The 20,088-nt window shown below is 46.5% G+C and overlaps 2 protein-coding genes across 9 annotated transcripts in view; one reads left to right on the top strand and one right to left on the bottom strand.

Moving 5' to 3' along the window:
- Cfap77 (cilia and flagella associated protein 77) overlaps positions 1-1,122 on the bottom strand; it is a 130,325-nt gene extending 129,203 nt beyond the window's left edge. For all 3 annotated transcript variants that reach the window (XM_052725280.1, XM_052725281.1, XM_052725282.1), the window contains exon 1: positions 709-1,122. In XM_052725280.1, coding sequence (XP_052581240.1) covers positions 709-903 — 195 coding nt within the window. In that variant the 5' untranslated portion in view covers positions 904-1,122. The remainder of the gene's footprint in view (positions 1-708) is intronic.
- A 6,115-nt stretch (positions 1,123-7,237) lies between these two features.
- Ttf1 (transcription termination factor 1) overlaps positions 7,238-20,088 on the top strand; it is a 30,825-nt gene continuing 17,974 nt past the window's right edge. For 5 of the 6 annotated variants that reach the window (XR_008215014.1, XR_008215013.1, XM_052724022.1 and 2 more), the window contains exons 1-3: positions 7,241-7,282; positions 13,690-15,300; positions 16,676-16,902. Coding sequence is in view for 4 of the 6 variants with exons in the window: in XM_052724022.1 (XP_052579982.1) it covers positions 7,272-7,282; positions 13,690-15,300; positions 16,676-16,902 (1,849 nt within the window). In the remaining 2 variants the exon portion in view is untranslated. Of the gene's footprint in view, positions 7,283-13,684; positions 15,301-16,675; positions 16,903-20,088 lie in introns of all 6 variants that reach the window. The other variant, XM_052724023.1, reaches the window with a different exon arrangement.

The following is a 20,088-nucleotide window of genomic DNA, read 5'->3' as shown; positions in this document are numbered from 1 at the left end:
TAATCAGCCTGAAGTCAGAGAAATCATGATTGCTGAATCCATGGATACCATCAGCGCGCCCATCACCCTCCACACCCCGAACCTGGGAAACTGAAAGCATTCTTGCATTCTTAGAAGCACACTGCCCTCTAGTGGCGCAAGGTAAATTCGCTCCATGACTACCTTGACAACCACTAAACTTCAACTCGACTTTTCCTGTCTCCCTAGGCAGAGCAGAGCCACGCCCACGTGGAGTTTTCAGCCAGGCGGGAAAACAAAAAAAGTACAAAGGGCCGGCACTGAAAGGGAAGGTGATTTAGCTACAAACGATGCTCGCATGTGAGTGCAGGCCAGGCCTCATAGAGAGTATTTGCACCTCCCACCCGGAGCACCTGCTGCACAGTAGACCAGAGGTGCTGGGAAAAGTGGATCTTGGGGTGGCAAGGGCATGAAAGGGTGCCTGCGACCTGTCACCTCATGGGTTCATCGAGCCCCTCAGGGATTGCCCTATCCGTAGTCTTTCCCAGTCTCTTCCGCTAATGCGTGCCACTTAAGGACACATATGCTTAGGGACTGGCCGCGACTGCCGACTGTCCAGGACTGTCCCACCTAGAGCTGGTTTCTGACACTGCGCCTGGACCCCGGGCCCTGAAGCCAAAGGGCTCAGCAACTGGAACCCATAGGCAGCATCGGTGCCCGGGGAGGGGACAAGCGCGCCCGAGCGCTCACCTTGACGATGAGCGGATTCTGAAACATGGAGTCACGCACGACCCCCAACCTCTCGTTCTCCATGCCCGGGCGGATATCGGCCACCGTCAGCGGCCGTCGGGGCGGCGGGCAGATCTGGCTGACCGTGCGGCGCACAGGCTGCTTCTTCTTCTTCCATCGCGTAAGGTCTTTCCGGGGCTTCCCCGGACCAGGCATCCTGGGGACCTTCGAGATCAGACCCTGAATGCAAGCCCACAGAGTTCTGCCCTGTCTGGGGACCCTCGTCCCATTCGTGTTGCTCCGGGCTGCACCACACGGACCCGGGGGTGCACCCCGTAGCGGCCAGGCAAGCTCTGAAGTGGGGCGCGCCCACCTGCGGAGCCCCCGCCGAGAGCCGAAACCTTGTCAGTTCTTTGGAGTGATTTGAGCACCTTGCTGCAGACTGAGAGAGGGAAGAATATTTAGACTACCCCTTGCGAAGAAATGGAATGGCCTGTCTCCTTGGCGACGGGACGCCAACGGCTCAGGAGCTTCCAGTTTTCGTTTTTGAAATTCTCGGCAACCCACAGAGACCTTTTAGAATTTTCTCAAGTCGACATAGGAAAACCCAAGAATCAAATCTAAGTTGTGTTAAAAGCGAAGAAGTTCTAGAGAGCCATTTATTCTTGGCTTCCTCTCTCTCTCTACCCATCCTCCTCTACTCACAGTTCCCTCCCAAGCTTGCTCCAAGCTTATACACACACACTCCCCCGGATATTGCACTAACGTGATGATGTTGCAATAGAAATAAGCATCCTAGGCTTGATGTCAATGCTAACTCACCGGTTGGTCGCAAGCCAGTTTCTCTGTTGGATTCTTCTTCCCCCATCTTTGTGAAGTGGGTGGAAAGAAGAAAAAAACAAATCTCTGAATTAGACCAATAGTGTCCAACTCTACAACCAAATTGGGGGAAGCTGAAAAGCTCAGGCTAGATTCACTCAGTAAGAACATCTGAAGACACTGGGCTGGAGAGATGGCTCAGTGGTTAAGAGAGTTCAATTCCCAGTAACCACATGGTGGCTCAGAACCATTTACAATCGGATCTGATGCCCTCTTCTGCCATGAAGATATACAGGAAGATAGAACACTCACACATATAAACAAAAATAAATAAATAAATAAATCTTTTTTAAAAATGGGGCCAGCCAAGCCTAACACAGCTGGTTTGATTCTCAGGGCCCATATGGTGGAAGGGCATGCCTTCAAGCTGTCCTCGGACTTCTCCACAAAGGCTGTGGCACATGTGTTCACACCCACACACACACCCACACACACACACACACACACACCCACACACACACACACACACACACACCAAATAAATAAATAAATAAATGCAAAGCATAAAAAGACCATCTGGAAATAGCATCTGAGACTGTTGTTAAAGGTCTACCAACCCTACAACCTGAAAAAAAATTTAAAGGGGGGTGGGTTTTTAAACTTTATTTATTTTATGTGCACTGGTGGTTTTGCCAGCATGTGTGTGAGGGTGTCAGGTCTTGTGACTTCTTCGGGGGACAAGACACAAACAAATTCTCCTTGTGGCAAGGCTCTGGAGAACCTGACCCATTTTGGCAAGGCCGATGGATAGTTCTCTCCATAACTCTAGGCATGACCCCAGGAGCATATGTGCTACCTACTCTCCTGGCTTTCTTTATAAAAGTCATATCACTGGCTGCCTCTAACTTCACTTTCTCAGAGCTATGGATAAAATAGCCACTACAAAAGGAATGCTCCCCCTGATGGTGCTCCTCTGGGTGATGTTGTTAAAAATACACACAGTGGACCTGATTCAGCCCCTAAAGCCTTTGATGTTTCAAGTGTGACCATGAATTCAGGATTCTTCAGAACAGGATGTTGCCTTTCCAATGCACCTTGTGACTAGCCTGAAAGAGTCACTGTAGTTCACGACAATATTACAAATTCATATAACTGTTCTGGAGAGAATAATTTTAACCAAAGGAGTCTAGAGGAAATGCTAATAAACTGATGATATCAGGAGTTAAAGGGAACAGTCTAGGAACAGGGAATGAAGCAGAGTCATAGAAACTCATAGTGCCGTCATTTCTAATAGCTGTGCCAATACTGTAGGAAGTCAAAAGGATGGAACATGAGAACAAGGGATAAGCAGTGCCAACTATTAAGAGTAAGTTTTCAAGTTGTGTTGCCTATAGGATAAATGAGAACGCCTGGAAGAGATAGACTAGTACAGAATGTAGAAAGAATTGATCCAGCTTCAGCTGGCGAGTTGATTGTAAGAACTCAGACCTTACCAGATGTAAATATTAACCACTAGAGACAAAACTATCTCTCACTCTGCATGATGTTGTAACCGCAAATGCTGCCAACTGGGCACACTGTCCTGCCTGTAGCTGTGCCCTGTTAGAAAAGTTTGTGGCTTGCAACATTGCTCATGCTTCTAACATTAGCTATGAATCATATAGGTAATGGTTACCAATGAGAAAGTTGGAGGATGGAAGGGGCAAGAGGTAAAGGAACAAACTGATAATTATTATAACTATTATTAGAAACATAAGAAAACAAATTTGATTGTAAAACTGTTCATAAAAACTATTGAAACTGGCCGGGTGGTGGTGGCGCACGCCTTTAATCCCAGCACTCGGGAGGCAGAGCCAGGTGGATCTCTGTGAGTTCAAGGCCAGCCTGGGCTAAAGAGTGAGTTCCAGGACAGGCTCCAGAGAAACCCTGTCTCACAAAACAAAAACAAAAACAAACAAAAAAAAAAACTATTGAAACTGTATAAATAAAAACGGCCCAGACTATCTGGGACCACTTGTTTGAAACAGGTGGTCACAGTTTCTTTGTCGCACCAACTTCACATACCCATCCCAGGTCATTGGACCCATCTGGAATTAGGCTTCCAGTAGTCTTGGAGTTACAGACAGTTGTGAGCTGCCATGTGGATGCTGGGAATTGAACCTAGATCCTCTAAATGAGCAGCCAGTACTCTTAACCACTGAGCCATCTCTTCAGCCCCCCAAACTAAAATTTTTTTGTTTAAAAAGAATGCAAGCCTGCTGCAAAGTTAAAATTGGGGCGGGGGGAGCTGGAGAAATAGCTCAGTGGTCAGGAGGACTTGCTGTTCTTGTCGAGGACCTGGATTCGATTCCAAGTACTCACTTAGTGATCCAAAACAGTCAGTAATTCCGGTTCCACGGGATCTGACGCCATCTTCTGGCCTCCTCAGGTACCAAGCACATATGTGGCATACAAACACATATGAAGAAAAACACTCATACCCATATTTTTTTTTTAATGAAATACAGTGAGTTCAATAAAAACCTGAGGACCTCACCTGGATTCACAATCCTTTCTCTCTGTCGCATTGCCATGCATTTGAGTAGGCTCATATACATGCACATGAACACACAAGTGCACACACACACACTTCTGAGTTGCTCGAAATTACCTCAAACAATAATATATTATATATTAGTTCCTGTTCTGCTGATGTGCTAAAACACCATGACAAGGAGCGACTTAGAGAAGGAAGAGTTTATTTGTGCTTATGGTTCTAAAGGGATAAGGGTCCATTGTAGCAGGCAAGCATGGTGGTTGGAAGAAGCTGCTGAGACCTCACATCCTGAACGCCAATCATGCAGGGGGGGGGAGGAGGGAGGGAGAGAGAGAGAGAGAGAGAGAGAGAGAGAGAGAGAGAGAGAGAGAGAAAGCACTGGGAATGGCAGGAGGTTTTGAAACCCCAGAGACCAACTTCCTCCACTAAGGCCACACCTCCTAGACCCCCCCCCCCCCAAAGAGTGCCACCGACTGGAAACCAAGTGTTCAAATAGATGTGGCTAATCTCATTCAAACCACTGTAGATCCTAAAGACCTCATCCTGTATCAAGGGCATTTTCTTTTGGGGATATTTTTAAAAACTTATTTCACAATTTCATACATACATACATACACTACACTTTGATCATATTATCCTCCTGTCCCTCTCTCCATCTGCTGAACCCTCTCTCCTTGCCAACAAAACCCTCTTCTGCTCTCATGTCTTATTTTGTGCCCCACTGAATTTAATTAGGGTTGCTTGCCTGAGCACAGGTGAGGACTGATTAAGAGCCGTTGTCCATGGCTGTACAGTAAGGCATAGCCCCCCCCCCCCCCCCCACACACACACACACAACCATTAACTGTCAAGGGCACTTTCACACATGACCACGTCCTTATAATGTCTACGGATAATGAGAGGGTGTGGTGGCTATTCTTGGTTGTCAACTTGACTATGTCTGGAATGAACTACAATCCAGAAGTGGAGGGCACACTTGTGATTGGGATCTTGAGGCTGGAAGACACACCTTTAATCTGGGCCACACCTTCTCCCGGAAGCCTACGTAAGGGCAATGGGAGAGAGAAGGGTTCGCTCTTGGCCTGCTTGTCCTCGCCTTGCTAGCACATCCATCCTTCGCTGGCATTGGAACCCACCTCTTCAGGATTCCAGCATATACAGAAGACCAGCTGAGACACCCATCCTTGTGGGGCTAAGCAACTACTAGATTCTTGGACTTTCCATTCACAATTAGCCATTGTTGGACTGCAGCCTGTAAGTCATCACAATACATTTTTTTACAGAAAGAAAGAGAGATTCTTTTTTTAATTTATTTATTTTATGTGTATTGGTGGTTTTGCCTGCATGTTTCTGTGTGAGGGTGTCAGATCTTGGAGTCACAGACAGTTGTTAGCTGCCTTGTGGGTGCTGGGAATTGAACCCAGGTCCTCTGGAAGAGCTGCTGGTGCTCTTAATCACTGAGCCATCTCTCCAGCCCCGAGAGAGATTCTTTCCATAAGTTCTGTGACACTAGAGAACCCTGACTAATAGAGGGTACCACTATGTAGCCCTAGCTGACCTGGAACTCAGAGAGATCCAGTTGTCTCTGGCGCCTGATTGTTGGAATTAAAGGCATTTGTAATGATGCTCAGCATGTCCACAGCTCATTTACAAAAACTTTTTAAAACTTTATGTGTGTGAGTGCTTTGCCTGCATATGTGTTTATCATGGACTGGGAGAGACCAGCTCCCACAATCTACTCAGGGTAATGAAAGGAATGCCCCAGAGTAGCAAGGGTAGGAAACTTTTTTTTATCTAAGGGTAATTAGGAACAAGTTTTACTCTATCTATCACATTTTACTCAGTCATTCTTTCACCCATTCACTTCCTCACACTTCTCTCATGCTTCTTCTTCATCTCTCACCCAGCACACACCACACACACACACACACACACACACACACACACACACACACACACCACTTCACTCACATTCTGCAGCAGCTCTTGTCATGAAGTGTCGAAGCACAGGTGTGTAGGTTCACACGGATCTGTGGAAAGAAGACTCAGAGACACCTTAAGAGTGAATTTAGCCTTCGAGGCTGCAGGGGGTCCTGCCTCTAAGGACTGAAGTGTCTTAAGGACTGACCCCTTTCCCTTAGCCCAGGGCATTTTTATTTTTCTCTATATTTACAGTTTATCCAGTTGATTTCCATATGCTCAAAACAACCTGAAAGGAGCTCCCCAAGATACAATGCCAAGTGCAAATTCCTCGATTTATCAGGTACACAGTTTTGCATGGGCCTTTGTATCCTTAGGAGACTCTGAGACAAGATTCATGTGGGATGACAATAGAAACAAAGGATGGATTAGGATTAGGTGCTACTCTCCGGAGCCCAGGCCAGGAGTAGCTCAGCAGGAATGTAGCCACAAGCTCTCACATAGTTCTACACAGCCATTTCCTCCAAACTGCCGCTGCTGCTCCCTCACTGCCAAACTCCGGACGATTATGTTACATTTTCAGGGCCCTACCCATTCTCAAAATACATGGTAAATCACATAGTTTCACTTAGGCTAGTAATGTCACATTGATCCACGCATGTAGCTCTAAGTTTGTGACGAATACCGGACAGTAAACAATTGGCTGAACCTTGAGTGGTCAGGGTATATACAGAAAGGGAGCTACTGCAAGGACTATGTCTTGATATAGACAGTCTGCCCTTGATTTAGCAATAAACAACATCTGGGAATTAGTCTTTGTGTATATTCTGGGTGGGGGGCAGCTTAATCTGCTTTGAATTTGTTCTAAGGTCTTTGCGAAGTGTGTAAAGGGCTCTTTGAGAATGAGAATACTGCTACTTTCCTGTGTCTAAATTTTTTGGCTCCCCCCCCCACACACACACAATTTGTTTTTTCCTATAAGCTGTTTTTTTGGGCTTTGTTTTGCTTTTTGAGACATGATCTCACTGTGTAATCTGGCCTCAAACTCGCTATGTAGATCAGGCTTGCTTCGAACTCATCTGCCCCTGCTTCTGGGGGTTGGGATTTGCCTGGCCCGATTAATTAGAGGGGCAAGCTTTTAACTCAATTCCATATATCCCTGTTGCGGCAGGACTATAGACAGGCAACTACGCAAGCGTCCAATCTTTGTATGCCGCCATGTTACTATGGCAGCCGTATGCGGGCGAACCGGAAGTCAGTCCAGTACTTCCGCCTCCATACACTTCCTGGTTGGAAGACGAGGGGCTACATGATCACCGGGTAGGTTGGACGAACTTTCGTTGTTTGAGTTTCTGATTCGCGAGTGTGGCGGGTGGCGGCGCTACGGTCTCGTTTTGTGCCGGGCCGCGGCCTGAGGCGGATCTGCCCGTTCCTCGCCGCCGGGGGGTGCCCCGGGACCCAGGCCGCGCGCGGCCTGCGGGATCTTTCCAATGTGTTCCTCGGGTCGCCGCCCCGGGGCACAGCCGGGTCAGTGCTGAGGGTGGTGAGGGTAGTGCGCGTGGGGCCGGAAGTGGGAATAAGTGCATTTCCGTTCGTTAGATGAGCCGGAGAACATCTCGGCTGTGGATAATACGCTTCGGGAAGGTCCCCAGCTGTTGGGGAAGCCTGTGTGCAGAAGGGAACGTGGGACCCAGCTAGGAATCAGTGAAGGCATAGTGCCTTCCAAAGACAGGATTGCCACGGGGCCTGAAACCAAGGCAGAAATGAGAGGCATGGGCTAGACCACATCATGAGGAATTGAAGGCCCCGGAGATCTGGAAGGATGTTCATTTTATCTGAAGAATAACAGACACACACAGAGTATAAGGAGATGGCTCAGCAAATAAGAAAACTTTCTGCACAGCTGAGGACCCGAGTTCGAATTCCCTGCTTCCCACTTACCCTTTGTCCTGCGCGTTTAGTGAGGATAAATAATTAAGCTCTTCTGCATAAAACCCTCCTATTCCTCAGGAGAGGGCAAGGGTGTGGAGAGATGGTTCAGCAGCTAAGAGCCCTGAACTTAAAGCACCGAACGGCTTGTTGCTTGTGCAGAAGATCTGGGTCTGGTTCCTAGCATCCAGATCTACATAGTGGTTCATAACCATCTATAAATCCAGTTCCAGGGACTCCACGAGCACCCAGCAGACACAGACTGCACATACATGCATGCAGGCAAAACACTCATACACACAAAATAGAATTTTTTTGTTTGTTTTTTGAGACAGGGTTTCTCTGTAGCCCTGGATCTCGCTTTGTAGATCAAGCTGGATCCGCCTGCCTCTGCCTCCAGAGTGCTGGGATTGAAGGTGTGTGTCACCACCGCCCGTTCTTTTTTTTTTTTTTTTTTTTCTTTAATAAAAGCAAGGTTCAGGAAGGGTAGCTGTAATTGTTACTGAAGGGGCCTCAACCCTTGGCAAAAATTTAACTGAGATTGAGAAAAAGCTCAACAGCCGCAAAAAACCAACAGTAACTAAATGTGCTGTAACAAGACGGATGTGGAGTTAATAGGGAAACTGGCTCCTAAAGACGACTTCTGAAAGGGTAGGAACCAGGGAGCACTGGCGATGTTGCCCAGTGGTTAGAGTGTTTGCCGACCACATCTGTTTCACAGTTTAGCCCTACCCCATTTCAGGTGCTTAATAGCTTCTATGGCTAGTAGCTACTGCGGGGGCAGCCCAGATCTAGAGAAACAGAATCTAGTATTCAGGTCCCAGCTGCAGACTGGTGGCCTGTGATTAGAACACAGCCCATTTCCTCTGTCTTTTCTCAGTAGCACTAGGGCAGTCAAAGAGAAAGCATCAACTCAGAGCCAAAAACTAAAACTTACTGTGCAGAAGCAGATATTGTGTGCGGTGCTCCGCCTACTTGGTAAGACTGTCTGCTAAACTCTAATAGCATTTGTGCACTCCTGCTGTGTGTCACTGAGACTTTGAAAAGTCTTTGAAAGGGTCCCCTGCATCTCTAGGTGGTACTTCCCCAGCTGGGTGACATCGGGGAGGAAAGGTCTAAAGCAGAGCACTCATGCCCACCCAGACCTAAAGGACCTGCCTTGTAGGTGAGAATTCAACTATTCTTTCATGGTCTCTTCCCTCTAAAACACAGTCTTTACAGTTGCCATTTACTACCCAGGATAAGTTAGGTGCCTTCTGTAGGAAAGATGCTTAGCATCCAGGTTGGTTAAAACCCCTGCAGCTGGTCGGGCAGTGGTGGTGCAGCCTTTAATTTCAGCATTCAGAAGGCAGAGGTAGGTGGATCTCTCTGAGTTCAAGCACAGCCTGGTCTACAGAGTGAGTTCCAGGAGAGCCAGGAAAAACCCTGTCTAGGGAGGTGGGGGGTGCAGACACACTTACTGCAGATAGAGAAATCTAGGGTCTGCTAGTAAAAACAGAAGCTACAGGTCTGAACGTGGAGATAATGACAATAAATAAGAGCACCCAGTTTTAGGCTGGGTGTGGTGGCACACACCCTTAATCCCAGCACTCTGGAGGCAGAGGCAGGTGGCCTGTCTACAGAGTGAATTCAGTACAGGGCTATGTAGAGAGACCCTGTCTTTAAAAAAAAAAAAAAAAAAGTGCACTATTTTGAACCATGTAAGTATATTACCTAGTTGTCAAAGTTTAAATATTTTAACTTTATTTTATGTGCATTGATGTAAGGGTATCAGATCCCCTGGAACTAGCCTGAAAGACAGTTGTGAAGTGCCATGTGGGTGCTGGGAATTGAACCTGGGACCTCTGGAAGAGCAGCCAGTGCTCTTAACTGCTGAGCCATCTCTAGCCATGCATGTAATTCTTTATGCACTAGAGGGGAGGGTCTGAGGCAGGGTGTTGTGTGATATTTTGTTTGTGTTCTGACAAATAAAGCTTGCCTGGAGATCAGAGGGTGGAGCTAGTCACTAGTTAACCATAGAGGCCAGGCAGTAGTGGCTCATGCCTTTAATGCCAGTGCAATTGGGAGATGGAGACAGGAATATAAGGCGGATAGAGACAGAATCTCAGTGGCCCATTTGGTTTAAGAATTTGTAGAGATAAGATGTTTCTAGTGACTGCTTTTCTGATCTTTCAGCTTTCACCCTCGATATCTGACTCTGGAATTTAATTGATAAGACTAATTAGGATCACACTTCAGCAGGGTCTCAGTATCCCAGACTGGCCTCAAACTTACTGTGTAAGTGTGAAGGACCTTGAACTTCGGATGCTCCTGCCTCCACTTCTCAGTACTAGGTTACATGTACTTGCAACTACAGCAGATTTATGAGATGCTAGGGATTGAACCTATGACTCGGTTTGTGCTAAGCAAGCATTTACCAGCTGAACTATATCCCTACCCCCGTTAGTATATTTATCTCAAAATTCGTACACCCTGTATGTCAGTATTGCCTCGAAATTTTTGCCCTTATATGCCCGTTTATGCCCTTATATGCTGGTCACTAACAAGGCTCATCTACTCTCTTTGTCAAAGGCCAGTGACCCTGCCTGAGGTCTGTGGATATTAGTGATGCCAACATGAAGCTCACTTCACTCTAATGAAGGGCTGGGTCATGGCTTCCAGGTAGTGGAAATAGAGGGAGCAACCCACACAAGCTGCCTCCCTTTGTGGGATCTGAGTGTACTAGCAGAGGAGATAGATGTTAAGTGACTGAGTGGCTAATTGCTAATCTTTAAAATTACAAGTGCTGCCCGGCGGTCGTGGCGCACGCCTTTAATCCCAGCACTCGGGAGGCAGAGCCAGGTGGATCTCTGTGAGTTTGAGGCCAGCCTGGTCTACAGAGCTAGTCCAGGACAGGCTCCAAAGCTACAGAGAAACCCTGTCTCGAAACCCCCCCCCCCAAACAAAAAACCAAAATTACAAGTGCTTCAGAAGAAGCACAGATTGCTGTAAAAGAATGAGAAAAGGGAACTCTCCTTTTTTAACATAATACTTTTTTTGTTTTGTTTTGTTTTCAAGGCAAGATTTCTCTGGGTAACAGCCCTGACTGTCCTGAACTCACTTGCTCTGTAGACCAGGCCTGCCTCTGCCTCCAGTGCTGGGATTAAAGGCATGTACCACCAGCTCCTGGCCTTAAATATAGTACTTCTGGGAGAATTTTGTAATTCTTTGAGAAATTGAGTTTGATCATTTCATCCGCACTACTTGCCCAGCTCTTAGATCTACCCCGTCCCTCTCCCCTGGTTTCTTGTCCTCTTTTGTTTCCTTTTTGAAAATAACCCTTCCAGTCAGGTTTGTGCTGCCATACACTCTGGTGTGGGCCATCCGCTGGAGCCATGCCAGCTTACCAGGGACCACACCCTCAGAGAAAACCCGCCTCTCCCTTCCCAGAAATCTGTATCACCTCAGGTAGGAGTGGGAGCTCATTAACCCCTGCCCTCTGCGTTTGAATGTTCACTGGCTTGATCTTGTGCAGGCAGCTCCTTACAGCTGCCTTGAGTTAGCAGTGCAGTGGTCCTGTCATGCCCAGAAGACACATGCTCCAGTTCTCCCCAGCCTAGACTCGCATGATCTTTCCCCTTCTTCTGAGATGGCCACAGACAGAGCCTTGGAGCTTGGGCAAGGGATGTAGATGTCCCATTACTCCACTAACACTTACTCTCTGTACTCTTTTTGTTGTTATTGTTTGTTTTTGTTTTTCGAGGGGGTGTTTCTCAGTGTAGCCCTGGCTGTCCTGGAACTCACTCTGTAGACCAGGCTGGCCTCGAACTCACAGAGACCCACCAGCCTCTACCTCCCGAGTGCTGGAATTGAAGGCATGTGCCACCTTGCGTGGCTTTATTATCTATACTTTGACTAGTTGTAGGTTTCTGCATTAACTGCTATCCACAACACAAAAAATTTCTCTGATGAGGTCCGAGAGCTGCATTAATCTATGGGTAGAGAGGTACAAATGTAGAAGCAGTTTGATACTGTGTCCATTTAGCACACTTGGTACACACCTTTTTTTTGGGGTGGGTGGTGGCGCACACCTAAATTTTTTTTTATTAAATTTATTTATTTATTTTACTATTATCAGCTTGATACAGTATAAATTTTTTTAAAGATTTATTTATTTATTTATTTATTACGTATACAGTGGTCTATCTGCATGTACACCTGCAGACCAGAAGAGGGCACCAGATCTCATTACAGATGGTTGTGAGCCACCATGTGGTTGCTGGGAATTGAACTCAGGACCTCTGGAAGAACAAGCAGTGCTCTTAACCGCTGAGCCATCCCTCCAGCCTCAGTATAAATTCTTATCTTAATAGTGAAATGTTTCATTGAGACTTGCTCAGTAATTGAGTAATACCAAAACTTATTATAAGCCACAGTCATCCTAGGGTCCCCCCCTGCTATGTAGCCTCCCTGGTTCTGTGGGTTGCAGTCTGATTGTTCTTTGTTTTATATCTAGACTTATGATAGAATAGAATAGATAGAATCCACTTATGAGTGAATACATACCATGTTTGTCCTTCTGGGTTTGGGTTACCTCACTCAGGATATTTTCTAGTTCCATCCATTTGTCTGCAAATTTCATGCTATCACTGTTTTTCTCTGCTGAGTAGTACTCCATTGTGTAGATGTACGTCTTTTCTTTTTTTGGGGGGGTGGTTTTTCAAGACAGGGTTTCTCTGTGTAGTTTTGGTGCCTGTCCTGGAACTCACTGTGTAGACCAGGCTGGCCTTGAACTCACAGAGATCCGCCTGCCTCTGCCTCCTGGAGAGGCGGATCTCTGTGAGTTCGAGGCCAGCCTGGTCTACAGAGAGAAACCCTTTCTCCAAAAACTAAAAGGAAAGAAAAAATAGTAGTAGAGTCCCCCTGGGGCCTTTGAGTTCTCTAACCATGGGCTCTTGGCCAGATTTGCAGAAGCAAGCCTGTTGGGGCAGGCCTTAAAACCACTTAGACAGCAGTTGGCTACCCTCAAAACATCCGTGCCACTGCTGCACCCATAGGCACAACTTCCCCTGCCACTCATTATAGTTCACAGGGCTCACGACTGGGTAATGTTGTGATTTTTCCACCCAGAAACCACTTAGCACTGCTTGTACTATGAGAGCTAGCCAGTAGAGAGGAAGCTTCCTGGTCAGTACCAACTTGATATAAGAGGAGGCTTTCTTAAAGAAGTCACCTTCCAGCCGGGTATTGTGATGCACGCCTGTAGTCCTGGGACAGAAGAGACTGAAATGGCTGGACTGCAGCAAGTTGGGGAGGCAACCTGGGCAACATAGCAAGACCTATCTCAAAGCAAAGCAGTCTTCTAGCCAAGCTCACAGGCAGGCCAGGGAGCAGCAACAGCACCCAGGAAATTGGGAAGCAGCAGAGATCCCAGGAAGAGCCAGGAAGGACTCAGACATGTTGGGAAGACCACAGCAAGTACATATCACAGAAGATGAGTTCTGTGAGTGGCATGTGGTCTAGGGTGTGCAGAGCAATGTTATTTCCTGTGAACTGGGAGGAAGGGTGTGTGTGTGTGTGTGTGTGTGTGTATGTGTGTGTTTTCGTTCGAGAATGTGTATCATAAGGGCAATGGGACAAGGCAATGTGGGTCACAGTGAGCTTCCTGTATATTTTGAATAATAGAAAATTTATACTCATGACAGCAGAGTTGTCATTTGTCATACAGTTTTGTTGGACTATGCTGTCACCCCTGCCCCCAGACTTATGTTTAAAATGCCAAAATAAACCATTATTGTCACATTTTTCTAAAAGAATAGGATGGAAGGAGACTCAAGCAGATTTAAAATCCACACTGCAGTTTTTTGTAAGAAAAAGAAACAGTCTTCTGTGTCTGAGGAAAGACCACAGATACCAGCCCCTGAGAGCTTGGAGAGTGAGCATCCTTACTTAGCCAAGAGGAAGAAGAGGAGGAAGGAGTCCCAGACACCAGCCCCTGAGAGCTTGGAGAATGAGCATCCTCACCTAGCCAAGAGGAAGAAGAGGAAGAAGGAGTCCCAGACACCAGCCCCTGAGAGCTTGGAGAATGAGCATCCTCACCTAGCCAAGAGGAAGAAGAGAAGGAAGGAGTCCCAGACACCAGCCCCTGAGAGCTTGGAGAGTGAGCATCCTCACATAACCAAGAGGAAGAAGAGGAAGGAGTCCCAGACACCAGCCCCTGAGAGCTTGGAGAATGAGCATCCTCACCTAGCCAAGAGGAAATCGAGGAAGGAGTCCCAGACACCAGCCCCTGAGAGCTTGGAGAATGAGCATCCTCACCTACCCAAGAGGAAGACGAGGAAGGAGTCCCAGACACCAGCCCCTGAGAGCTTGGAGAATGAGCATCCTCACCTAGCCAAGAGGAAGAAGAGAAGGAAGGAGTCCCAGACACCAGCCCCTGAGAGCTTGGAGAGTGAGCATCCTCACATAACCAAGAGGAAGAAGAGGAAGGAGTCCCAGACACCAGCCCCTGAGAGCTTGGAGAATGAGCATCCTCAGGTGTCCAAGCTAGGGAAGAGGAGGAAAGAGTCCCAGACACCAGCCCCTGAGAGCTTGGAGAATGAGCATCCTCAAGTGTCCAAGCTAGGGAAGAGGAGGAAGGAGTCCCAGCAACTTACTTCTTCCCTTCTGGAAAATTCAGAAATCTTCCATAAAGCCAAAAAGACCACTTCTACCCATAAAAAGAAAAAGAGAAGTAGTGTTTGGGAGGTGGATGTGGAAACAGGGATCATCCTTGTAAATAAAGAAAACATGGAGAACCTGCTCGAGAGTTCTAGAAAAGATGTGGATATTGTTTATGTAGATGTGAACCAGAAGTTAGCAAAAGTGGACAAAGCAGAGGAGCTGCCCATTGTTGGGTCCCAAAAACATGACCATCAAGAGCTGCATAGTGACGTTCGGAGCAAAAAGAATCAAAAACATCCAAAGAAAGCTGCATCCTGGGATGCTGTACAGGAAAACCAGCCTGAGAGCATCACCCTGCCCCACTCAGAATCCTTGTCTTCTGTGGATCTAGAAGGCAAAAGCACAGAACTAGCAGTGTCTCATAAAAAAACGTCTAAGGAAAAAGTGTTCGGGAACCAGGAATTGGAGGCCACGCCCGAGAGTCTTGATAGCACACACCCTGGAGGAGAGGTTGGGACTGAAAAAGGTGAGAGGGTCAGAAGACCCCACAGTACCAGGAAAAAGTCTAAGAAAAGGAAGGATGATGCATCTGTTGCTATGGCCACCTCTAGTGACAATGTCGCGCTGCTTGACAGCAATGCTGAGAATGCCTCCGTGGATTCATTAGAAGGCACTGGTGCTTTGAGGGAAGAGGATGTGGACTGCAGACCAAGGAAGCCAGAAACCCAGGCTTGTTCCATCGAGAAGCATGCAGAGGAGATGCAGGGGTGAGCTGGGAATGGGGTGTGTCTTCTGTGTGCATTCGAAATGACAGAAACCATAATAATATGCACATTTAATTGAACCATCTCAGCAGACAGCTCATATCTTCATGTTCAAAAGAAGGTAGTTAAATTAGATTTTCACTGAGATCTATCCTACCTGATGCTGTAAGGTTGAGCCATTTTAAGACTTACCAGCCATGTAGCTTGCCTGAGAGTGTGTGTGGACGTAAAATTACACTGAGGATTCTGTGAAGCAGCAAAAGCTTCAATCTCTCACATTGGATCTCACGCAAGGAACGTAGCTACGGTTACTTATCTGGTGCTATGCAGGTATACTGTGTAAAGAACTGATATAGGGAGGTTTTCCCCACTTGTAGATCCTAGACTTGGGGCAGATTTTCTCTTCCCATTTCACTCACTAACTTTTTATGTTTGTTTAGTAGTCTGACTCAGAATAGTTTCATATGAGTGTTAAATGGGAGTGTTGTTAAACACCACATGGGATGGTAATGATAACAGGTATGGGTCCTTCACATTGTCCTGTGTACTGTCTTACTGGAGACATTGTCAGAACACTGATCATGAGGCAGGAATATGCAGAGCTGTAACTCTAGCTTTCCTTGGACCACAGGCCCTATGAAAGTCACTAACTTGCTAACAGGTAGACAGGATGGTTTAGTTCCCAGTCCGACAGATACACTGATATGCCTGAACATATTAAGAACAGACAGAGGGCTGGAGAGATGGCTCAGTGGTTAAGAGCGCTGTCTGCTCTTCCAGAGTTCAGTTCCCAGCAACCACATGGTGGCTCACAACCATCCATAATTCGATCCGGTGCCCTCTTCTGGTCTGTAAGCATACATGTAGACAGAATACTGTATACATAATAAATAAATGAATATTAAAAAAAAAAAAAACAGACAGAGTCTGGCATTTGGTGAAGAACTGGTGAAAGCAACTGGGATGGATACATAAAAAACTAAGGAAGAAACGAGACCCCTAGCCTGTGCATCAGGAACAGCTACAGCTGGGTAAACCCTGAACACTGAGTTAGCTGGTTAGGAGCCATTGTATTCTATAACTCAATTCTTTGGCAGGGAGAAGTATCTGGTTCTCAGTAGAGATAAAAGAGAGATTTACTTGTTAGAACCAAGGGTGAGAAATAGCACATAAACAAATACTAATTGGTGGAATGGAGTTACCTTCTGTCCACATGTACCCATCTAATGTCATCAGGTTGCATAAAGAGTTTGAAAGTTAGGGACTGAATGACTCCAAGGTGCAGGCTAGCTTCAGTACTCTTCTAGACTAGCATTCAGGAAGAGCTGAAAAGGTGTTAACTGAAGAGATGACTGCTGGTAACCCAGTTTCTCCTTAGGTTAGAATCTACCCATGAAGAAGAAAGCAATTTGGAATCAGCCAGCAATTCTGAAACAAGATATGTGTCTGAAGACGGGAGGGATTCTGAAGAATCGGATGTGGATTTGGGCTCTGCAGTGAGACAGCTCCAAGAGTTCATTCCTGATATACAGGAAAGGGCGGCCACCACAATCAGACGCATGTATCGGGACGACCTGGGCCGCTTCAAAGAATTTAAGGCACAAGGTAAGCTTTCCAATGTGCAGAGCAGGCGGCAGCTGCTTTTGTGAGTGACCTGGATTTGTGGGCCCAGGAGAAGCATCCTTTAAGAATATCTAAAAAGTTGCTGGGTGGTGGTGGTGCATGTCTTTAATCCCAGCACTCAAGAGGCAGAGGCAGGTGGATCTCAGTGGGTTCGAGGCCAGCCTGCTTTACAGTGAGTTCCAGGACAGCCAGGGCTGTTATATAGAGAAACCCTATTGCGTGCATGTGGTGGTGGTGGGGCGCTATAGATCCGAGCCTGTGTGTCACAACTGAACATTAGTTACTGAGCAGTTGTTCACTGAGGAATGTTAAAAATGGCCTTTTAAAATGTTTCTTCAGGCCGGGCGGTGGTGGCGCACGCCTTTAATCCCAGCACTCGGGAGGCAGAGCCAGGTGGATCTCTGTGAGTTCGAGGCCAGCCTGGTCTCCAAAGCGAGTACCAGGAAAGGCGCAAAGCTACACAGAGAAACCCTGTCTCGAAAAACCAAAAAAAAAAAAAAAAAAAAAAAAAAAAAAAAAAAAATGTTTCTTCATTGCATGTATTTATCATGCATGATAGTGTGTGACATAGGACTCTTTCCCACAAGTGTGCAGTATACATTGATTGAGGAGCTTCTGACTTTGGGAGCCAAGGCAGTTGGAGAGTAGGAACAAACGGGTCAGACTCACATGGCACAGCCATGTCTGAATGGAATGGCAGAAGTCACAAAACCAGCACAGCAGCTTGACACAGATCCGGCAGAGCTGAGCCGCATGATGGCTGCCATGCCACCTTTGGTTTTCATCTCCACCTGTTGCATACTTGGGGCACTTTTAATATTTGTACAATTTGGGGATGTTGGGTTGATGGAAAATTCCTTATGAATCATTTACGCCTTCTCCTAGGACTGCTGCTTCTAAGCTTACCCAGGAAAGTCCTGAACATTCTATCCCCCTCCCCCCCACACACACACTTTTAGAGAGATATCCTTATCTACTTGAAGGTCTTCCTTATGCCTTGGAGGTTGTGACACAAGAAGAAGCCAGAGGTCTCTTCATGAGGCTATGAGACATTCTTGAAACAGCTGTCCCTGTACTTACACTGGAACAAGATATTCAAAACAAAGTAAATTCAAAAAGGTCAACAAGATTCGGTGAGCTAGAGGAATTGTCCACAGTTCAGATTACAAGCCTCTTCCCACTGTACACTCAGACAATTATGTGGCATACAACTCTGCCCTACATAGAGACATATTGATAAGTAAAGTATGGAGTGGAAAGATGATAAAAGTACGAAATGTTAGGACCTCCCTCTCTTAGAAGTTAGCTCTTGTAGAGCCACTATAATGTCATATGGCCAAGGAACAACAGAATGCCAGGATTAGACATATAGACCAATTCTATAAAGATATAAATGTGAACATTGATTGTATTATGCCAGAATTTGAATAATAACTGCAGCAATTTGGCCTGAGGATTTTTCCTGGGCACTCTGACCACTAAGAGTTAATAATACACAGCTTGGGACATGGCAAAATGCCCAGGGTGGTTGAAGATTTTGTTTTGGTCTAATGTCCTTGAAGCAACCAAAACAACCAGCCTGAGCACAGGCTGTCATGCCTCTAGATTCTCAAAAATTGGGTTATGGGGTTAATGAGTAATAATGATAACTCTGTTTATTAATGATGTCAAAACTTGAGGGGAAATGATTGGAAATGATAACTCTGTTCTGTCATAGTTTATTAATGATGACTAAAAGATGAGCAAAAGGAAGAGAAACACATGTCCAAAAACAAAAATGATATGATCTTTGTTTTAGAACATCATGAATGTATCTCAGCTAACTAGATTCTGTATAAATAAAAAAAACACTCTGACTGCTAGTCAGTCAGGCTGCAAGATTCTCCCGACCACCATGGCCTGGCTCACTTCCTTCTCCCACTGACTCCTTACACCTTCTGCAGGGATTCATCCACTGCCGGGGATGGCTCCTGGCACACACACACCCCAAGCACCTCATGTGGACACAGTTACAGAGCAGTGTTGGGGCCCCCTTTACTGTATTCTGTCTTGAATCATGAAGTAGGCTAGGCTGAGCTCAAACTCAATCCTCCTGCCTCAGCTTCCCAAGTGCTGCAATGAACAAGTGTGAATCACCATGCCTGGCTCCACATCTAAAGTACTGGGTTATTTATTTAATTTTGTTGTCTGTCTATATGTATGTAATAAACTTAAAACCAGGTCTGAGGATATGGCTCAGTTGGTAGAGTGCTTGCCTAGCATGCACCCAGTACTAGGTTTGATTCCCAGCACCCACGTAAATTGAGTATGCTGGTGCATGTCTGTAATCCCAACACTCAGGAGGTGAAAGCAGGAGAATCAGAAGTTCAAGCCCATTCGTAGCTACATAGGGAGTTTGAGGCTTGCCTGAGCTACATGAGACCCTGTCACAACAAAACAAAACATCTAAAACCAGACAAATAAACTCTTGGAGTCCCCAGCTCTGCAAAAAGAAAGAGCAATGGACTATTCACACAGTTGATCCTTAGTGACTGGATGAGGACCAGGAGTTCAGTGTAAGCTGTCTTATGTCTTGTCAGCCCTGGCCCTGACTTGTGTTTGTTCAGCAGGCTCCTGCTAGCCCTTGTGAATACCAGTTCCAGGGAGTTCAGTGGCATGGAGGTGCGGTGGGCTTCTTTTAGATTCTTCTTCAGTATTGGCTGGATTTTTAATGAATGTCTGTTGCTTTTAATATAACTTTTAAAGAGATTGAGGAAGCAAGCAAGTCGCTGTGGAAGAGGATGTCTAGGAAGACTTGGGGAGAGCTATGGTGTATACTAGAATTGAGGATTGGGAGCTACTCGGTGCCAAAGATCCCAGTGGGCTGCTTCCGCAGGCTGGTCCTGCTGCCCCTGGTATTCTGGGCCCGGGAGAGGCTCAGTCAATAAAGTGCTTTTTGCACAAACATGAGGCCCTGAGTTCAGTTCCCAGAATCAGCTGACCATGGTGGCCTGTGCTTGGAACCCTAACTGGGGAGGGAGGGGCAAAGCTCCTGGGGGCTTGCTGGCCGGCCAGCTCGGCCTGCTTGGTCAGCAGGAGAACCTATCACTGAAAAAAGGTAGATCTGAGGATCAAGAGCTGAGGGTGGCTGGGCGGTGGTGGCACACACCTTTAATCCCAGCACTGGGA

Source organism: Peromyscus californicus, unplaced genomic scaffold (genome assembly GCF_007827085.1).
Source record: "Peromyscus californicus insignis strain IS unplaced genomic scaffold, ASM782708v3 Scaffold_7__1_contigs__length_154581171, whole genome shotgun sequence".
Taxonomy (NCBI): Eukaryota; Metazoa; Chordata; class Mammalia; order Rodentia; family Cricetidae; genus Peromyscus; species Peromyscus californicus.
The sequence above is the reverse complement of the archived record's forward strand: the minus strand, read 5'-3'. Positions and strand labels throughout refer to the sequence as shown.